The 8,031-nt window shown below is 41.5% G+C and overlaps 1 protein-coding gene across 1 annotated transcript in view; it reads left to right on the top strand.

Annotated features, from left to right (window-relative positions):
* LOC109298082 overlaps positions 1 to 8,031 on the top strand; it is a 60,084-nt gene that overhangs the window by 5,306 nt on the left and 46,747 nt on the right. The window contains exon 2 of the mRNA XM_019518217.1: positions 1,847 to 2,026. Coding sequence (XP_019373762.1) covers positions 1,847 to 2,026 — 180 coding nt within the window. The remainder of the gene's footprint in view (positions 1 to 1,846; positions 2,027 to 8,031) is intronic.

Genomic DNA, 8,031 nt, shown 5'->3' with positions numbered 1-8,031 from the left:
TGAATAGCGAACCAAGTTTGTTGAAAGTAACCATTTAAAAAAAAAAAAAAAAAAGTTGTTGTTTAAAGATTCAGGGTAAAGAATACATCCCATCATCTAGTGTGTTAATAAATTCCAATGAAGTATTATATGTGTGACCCTGCCTAAGCACAGAAGAAAAATGTGTCTCTGCAAATCCAAAATTTTCTATAGGAGAGTGCCAGTTTGCCACCAAAAAAAAAAATCTGCCAGGAAAATCAAAAGAAAGTATTTAGTTTCAGATTGTAGCTGTGGTGATCCAGGAAATGTACAGAAGGTGAGTTCTTTTGTGATAACTTTTGTTGGACCAACTGTATAGTTAGTTGGAAGAGAAATCTGAAAAGTTTCCAAGCACAAAGAAGCCAGAAGAGACCAGAAGGGCATTTGTACCTGAAAGCCTGTCAAACTCCTTTCCCAGCTGATCCAATAAAATATATCACAAAGAACCCCTGCCTCTTGTTTAGTTTCAGCCAAATTGACTCAAATTGATTTTTTTTTTTTAAGTGAATAAGATGTTTTGAATCAGTTGAATTTTAATTGAAGGGTCTCATGGTATATCATAGGAGTTGTAGTTCTGGGGCCTTATGCCATCGTTTTCCAAAAGGAGCAGGCTCCCTGTCTGGATTCTATTTTATGGGTTACCTTGCAATGTCCTGTCCAGTTGAGCTACATGAGTACATCACTGTATTACAGTGATTCATGTTTATCACAGAGGACATTGGGTTTGTACATATGACATGATTACTAGACAGTAAAAGTTTTCAGTTAAAAAAACACTCAAGCAAAATAGTTCAATTCAATGTCCAGCTTTGAGTAACTTAATTTCCATTGAAAATGCTGACATGAAACAACAGCTCTAATAAATGTATTGAGTGAGAACATCCCAGATAACATAAAAATACAAATCACATGGGGAATAAAAAGCTGCCTTAATTTCAAAATCTACTTTCAAGATTTTGTTGGACAGATGGATAAATTAAATTAAAGAGTCAATGTAAAGGTATAAAATGCACTGGTAAACCATCATTTTCAGACATACGATGACATTGAAAACATGGCCATAATTTGTAACTCTCAGCAGCAGAATGTAGGGTGGCAGGAACCAGGGACAGAGACCTGGATCAGATCACAAAGCTGGTGGACCTAAGGAGGCTATTGAAAAAAAACACAGCAATGAGAGACACTCATTCAGCTCATCTCTGGTAGAGGGCCAGCTAAAATGCCAATGTCCTTCTAGTTAAGTCCATCTGTCCTCCTTACTCAAATATCTCTTCCCTTACAAGTGTAGCTGAATGAAGACCTGCCCCTTGCATTTACAGAGGTCAATCTAATCTCCATTCTCTTTTTTTAAGGGTTTTTTAATGGTTAAAACAGAAATGAAACAAATCGGTACTGTGTTACTGTTAATAGTTTGCCGAGGAATAAGCTAATTGGGGAGTATTTTGCTTTGGGTTGCATCTGTTTAACCACTTGCTATACTTTTAAACCCAACTTTTAAATAAGAGGACAAAAGGCCCATGCTTTACATCCCCCACACACATGCATAAAATTATGAAAGAACATTTGCATATGCAATTAACATACTTGTTCATGAAAACTGGGCAAATGTGAAAATAGCTACCTAGTTACATGCTTAACTAGCCACCTGTGTGGACAATCACTTATTTAATGCCCATGTACATGGTAATTACACAGGTACATTTTTTCATGTAAACTTTGGGTCTCTTATGTGAAAAACAGTTCAAAAAAGTATGTGTCAAAACATTTCTAAAAGATCTGTGTTATATCTTACATATTTTGCTCACAATAAAATATGGTCTCAATTTAGATTTCAAATCGGAAGGGAATAAGAGTGTACAAATCCCCTTAAGAGATACAAGAACCAGCGACAGCTCTCAGGAAGAAGGAATAGACCAATGGGCCAGGAGACGGAAAATGTTCAAAGACAGCAAAAAGTGTGGTTCCACTGGAGGGAGCTCTATCAACAGTACTATCACCGAGGGATCAGGTGAGTACACATTGTTTTTACAAAAATATGCCAACTTGTTTATGTGACTGACAACTCTCTCAGATTCATCAGCCCAGGAGATTCATCTTTAGTTGCAGAGCCTCTGTGTTAGATATAGAGGCAGCTTATATTGCTTGCAGCGAAAGCAGATATGTGCATTGATTTATCAAGCTTTAACTTAATACCTCATATTCATTTTGGATAGGGATGTAGCACCCAAGGAGGTAAATATTGTTCCTGATTCTGACAGTGTATGTAGACAAAATGGGGGCCTTGAACTGAAGCGGTAGGTTTTTAAAAACACTGCTTCAATTTAAGGCCAACTAACCCCCGTGTTGTGCACACACCCAACTTACCTGCCTCTCCAGCAGTGGGGAGGGCAGGGCGAGCTGCTGGTGGGCAGAGTGGTCTCTGGGCTGCAGGGGGTGAAGGGGGGGGCTGGCGCTTCCCCCTGCAGCAGTGGCGGCCTCCCCCAGGCAGCACCTGCCCACAGGCACCTGGCTCAGGCGGTCCTGGGCGGCACCACAGCCATGGAGGGAAGCACTGGGCCTCCACGAAACTCAGACAGGCAGGAAGGATCCAGGAGAAAAGAAAAAAAGATCAGGCTTGCTGCTTTTTTTTTTCCTGTCTTGGGCAGAGTCTGCCTTCCCAGGCTGCTGCCAGGCTGCCTGCAGGGCTTCCTGCAGAGCCCCTGAGCCTCATGGAGCCTGGTGCTTTGCTCCATGGCTGGTAGGGCAGAAAACTAAAACTCCTCAGAGGTGTTTTAGTTTGCTGCGCCCAAAGTCATTTAAGGCACATTATGCCTCCGAATGTGCTACAGTGGCTGGAATTAATGCTCAATACACTGCCAATGCATGCACACACCGACACCATTAAAGCAGTGCAAAAGCATTTAGCCCACTTTAAAGTGTCATGCCCCTTGTTTTGTCTACACATGCCCTGAGACTTATGTCTAGTTCTGTTTTCTCTAGGATTACTGTCTGTAGGTACAAACAAAATCATACCATAAAAATCATAAATATTACTTCTCCATTCCCCATATCTTACGATCCTGTCTTATCCAACTGAACTATGATTTCTCCTTCCCTCTGCCCTCCTCCAGATTGCAAAACAAAGAACATGTTTGCTAATAAGGCCCAGATTCTCTTTACTCCCATTGAATTAAATCAGGATTGTCCAACTTCCAAGAAGTCAGGAGCCACATGCAGTACAGGCTGCAAAAGCCGCATGCTGCATGGGCCACCACAGGGCGAACCACAGTCCCCAGGCCATGTGCAGCCCCCACCTCTGCACTGCATGTCTCAGTGGCTTCCCTGCCCGCCACTGCACTGCGCACCTGCATAGGCACATCCCAGGCTCCCACTGCTGCTTCATGTTCCCAGGCAGCCCCAGACTCCCCTTTTGCTCCCTCACTGCACTGGGGCAGGGGCAGGAAACAGCATCTGGAGGAGGAAGGGGCTGGAGAAATAGGGGGAGTGGCAGCTGAGCAGGACCCTGGCAACTTAACTGCTTGTGGGCTATATGCCGATTGAACAGCCCTGAGTTAAATCGTTCTCTTCAAGTAATGTTATTACTATTATTGATGGGACTTCTCACAGAAGCATGCTGAGCATGGAAAAGGATGGTGTAACATGCTCCTAAATGTGTAATATAGGATTCTCTTTGTGCTATAGGTACTCCCCCCCATTATCCTGATACATATTCATCCAGCACTTTTACCCCAACCTAGCTACCTGGATCGTGCCCTCTGCTACTCAAACAGCTTTTTCCAGTAACTGTCTCATTAAGGAATCTGTCACCTTGCCACATGCCTCAGCATATGCCAAACTCAATGGCTCAGAGTCTCATGGGGCAGAATTTTCAAGATGAACAGCTTAATGAATTTACACTTCATGCAGATGGGTTTTCCATGCAGGAACTGTACTATCTAGGAAACAACATATGTTCTACTTCTCACACAACATTGGCTTTGCCTCCTTGTTTCCCAGTTTAGTGAAAGTCTTTCTAGATAAATGATTTTTTTTATCTTGTCTAAGAAATGTAAAAATGCATTTACACAGAAGCATGTTTCCATTCCCAACAAAAATATTTTCTATCAGTTTTGGGTTTTGTTTTGGGTTTTTGGGGGTTTTTTTTGCGGGGGGGAAGGGTTTTTTGGAAGGAGGGTTATGTGGCTTGTTTGTTTGCATGCTTACTAAATGGAAGGGACTCTTTAAAGACTGACAGCTGTGAAGTCTATGTCTTCAATTTATTTACATAGTGCAATAAAACATAAGTAGTTTATATTTAGACCCTTTACATTTCCCGCTGTATTAAAGGTATCACTTTTAGAAATGAAAGGGTCAGAAATTCTTTAATGTCCACTAAGAATAGGAATGAGAGGACTAATTCGTTTTAAATAAATTTGTAAATAAAAAACCACAACGTCACCTGATGACAACAGTTTGCAATCACTACCAACTAAAGCCAGATCAAAACTCACTTCCAAGAGACACAAAGATTAAAAATCATCTGCGCCAACAGAACCACAACATTCTTCAAGCAGATGTAGCACTACAAATCTTGCCCTTAGTTCTTTTATTAATTCAAATAATAATTGCTTGACTGTATATACAGTTCTAAATTTGAACCGCTGTTTTTACATAGATTGTACACCTTCCAGTTTCACAGAGAACATGTGGATAAAACTACAGCAGCTGGAGCTGGTGCTGCTAGTTTCTGGCATATTGCCTTGCAATTCCTATAGCCTATCTGAGCTTGACTGTTGTCCATGAACACAGTAAATGAATTGGACCATTGTGTCAAGAATTGTAGCATTCCATAGTTTTAGTTTGTGTGCTTCAGACTACAACAGTGGTTCTCAAATATTTTAGATTCAAGGCACCCCTCCATAACTGCTTGTGCATTCAGAGGCACCCGGTTTCAAAAACTAATTTATTTATTATAGTGCTTATCTGCCTGAAGAGGGGCTGGGAAGGAGTAGGAGCAACTTATCTCCTAAGTGGAACCTACGCTTATCTTTCTTACCTCCTCTGTCCAAATGGCACCCTTCAAAGGCTGTCATGACATCCTAGGGCACCAAGGCACCATGGCTGAGAATCACTGGACTAGGGTTGCACTAACTCTGAAGCTATGCTCGATGCAGGAATAGGTTTGGTGGAGTAAAGGTGGTTTTAAGCAATCATTGTCTCTCTTTATATGCTTAGCACATCTCTTGGCATATGCAGACTTGAGACAATGCCAATCTATTTTTAGCTGCAGCATCCTACTTACTGCTACCGTAGCAGCCAAGAAGTGTAGCACGCTATGGCAAAGCCTCCCCCCACCTTTGCCCCCAAAACATGTCTGCCATATCCCCTGCAATAGGAGCTATGGCAGAGGACTGGCAAAGAGACATTTAAACAGCTTCACATTTCCTCCAAACCTCCCTTATGCTAGGGTATTCTCCTGGGGTCAGTTCCTCCAAGTAAACATCACCAGAACAACATGAGGGGGCAGGAATGGGACACAAAGTATGCTATTTTATGACTCACCCTGAGTTTGGGAAATGTCTAGTGCTGCTATAGTCTGAACAATGTTACACAACTACTGCCGAAGGACTGCACTATGCTAAATACCTCCACAGTTGCTTGGTATGTGACCTAATTTCTTCTTCATTTATAGATCAGGAAATGCCAGCAATCTAAACCACATTTTAAATACGACAACTCTTGTTATATCTGGTACTTTCCATTCTGTTAACCTTGTTCCTCTCCGACTTTCTGCATAATAAGGGAGAAAACATTAGATGTGGCATATTTACATCTGTAAACATAGTTAATCAATCTGTCAAAGCTATAGAAAGAGAGACACATCTGGTAAATAACGGGCTGAAAATAAGTGAAGAAGAAAAGCTAATTTCCATATTTTAAAATCTGAAACAAGAGGCAGATGCTCATAAGTCTAGCAACAGATCCATGCTAAACAAAGCAAACACTGTTATTCTCTTTTCAGTCTGGCTGCATTACTTCAGCTGTTTGCTCTCATTGTGATTTTCTGTGAGACTGTTCTACATTTTTTTTCTAAATTTGCTCACAAATATACAGCCCACCATTTTCTATGAGAACAATCTAGAATGCAAATAGTGCTGTGGCAGTGTTATCATGTGGAAGCAATATTAAACCACTCTCTACATTCATTCTGGTGAAATACATTCATGCAAATGCTGGATAATATTGTAAAAGGGTTCAGCAGACAAGATGCCTGGTGACCTAAGGTGTTTTATACCTAAACAGCCTATTAAAAAAAAACAACCTTCCCAATTAAGTGAAGTCCAAAGACGATTGCAGTTGGAGAAGATTGTTGGCATGCTCAGTGTTTTTACTACACATTTGGTAGCTGTTTTGTGTGTCTGTAGGAAGTGGGTCTCATCTCAGTTCTTAGTTGAGCTAGCTATAAAATGCAAATCCATGCCCTTCAAACATGCCATGGTTTTTAAACTTTTGTGCTATCCTAAGTTGAGATGAAAAGGTAAAAACCTTGAAATTGTTTGCAAGGAGGAATTTCTGATAGAGCAGAGTTTACCATTTGCTAGCTGTCCATCTGGAAGTGTCCTTTCATTTTCACTTTCAAAATCCATGATTGACTTCCAGGTGGGCTGCTGAAAGCAGGGTGCCACCCAGACTTTCTCCCTTTCACCTCTCACCATCTGGGTGCTGAAGAAATGTAGAATAAGATTATTTACCTGCCCTACTGCTACCCAGATGAGCCATGCCTTTCTAGCTATCTGCTCTTGAAATCCCTGTTTCTCAAAGCAGGCACAAAGTGCAATTTGCCAAGTGTGTTTCCAGTGGAGATGTGTCATTTCCATCCTCCTGATGGAAATCTCCAGTTTTGCAAATAGGGTATTTTCTGTAAAAATAATATTCCAGTGGAAACTTCCTGAGAAACCTGGGTTCCTAGTAGCTGACAAATACATATATTTTGGGTGGAAAAAATCATCCAGCCTGATATCAAAATTTCCAGTGGTTGAAAATCTGTGCCCACCCTTAGTAAGTTTGTTTCAATGCTCCTTCAACTAAAAATCATGCCTTAGCGCTAGCTTCAGCTTACAGCCACTGGACCCTGTTATACCTTTTTTTGCCAGGTGCAAGAGAACTGCAGTAAAACATTTTGGTTTTCCCTGTAAGCATTGGTAAATTTTGATCAGTTCACTTCTCAACCTTCTAAATACACTGATCCCATTGGGCGCATCTACATATGGCCATACAGTGCCTTTGTTACTGCACCATTTAGTAGTATTTCCTTTTGGAAGTACTTAAAAGACAATGTAGTAACAACCTGTCCTGTGCTGTGCTGGCCGCACACAGTGATTTTTGGCTATGTCGCCTTAGCAACGTGTTATAACAAGGGGGTGTGTTGCTAACAGCGATGTAGCAGCAGCATCACGGTTTTTGCCAATAGACACTATGGTGCTGTTGTGCATCGCTATGGCACCATAGCATCTTGTGTAGAGGTGCCCATTGAGTCTTACATTTTTCCAATCTTTTAATCACTGTTCTTTGAATCCTCCCCAATTTGTTTTTGTTTGTTTGCTTTGAGTGGGCAACAAAACTGGACATAGCCTTCAAACAGTGGTCACAACTGCGCTGCATTCTGAAGTAACGGAGGCTACCTCTATATAGACTCTGGACCAGTCCCAGGAGCAGGGCCAAGAGATAAGCCCTTGCCACTCCACGCAAATTGAGTATACACATTTGACAGACTACATAGCTTGGGCATGCACTTCAGCAGCCCTGAGCATACCCTGTGCTAAGCCTGGCTAGACCTGGAGACTGAGGGAGCAAACTTTCAGGAACACACAGATATTTTCCTGAGCCATCTATTCTGCTGAATTTGCAAGCTTGAACATGTACAGAGTGGACATAAGTAGACAAGACTCATCTCTTTGAATGCCTCCTGGGGTTGCTTCAGAAGTCTTACAGATAATTGGGGAGGATTCAAAGAACAGTGATTAAAAGATTGGA

The sequence above is a fragment of the Gavialis gangeticus genome, unplaced genomic scaffold (genome assembly GCF_001723915.1).
Source record: "Gavialis gangeticus isolate Ggan-Ray unplaced genomic scaffold, GavGan_comp1, whole genome shotgun sequence".
NCBI lineage: Eukaryota > Metazoa > Chordata > Crocodylia > Gavialidae > Gavialis > Gavialis gangeticus.
The sequence above is the reverse complement of the archived record's forward strand: the minus strand, read 5'-3'. Positions and strand labels throughout refer to the sequence as shown.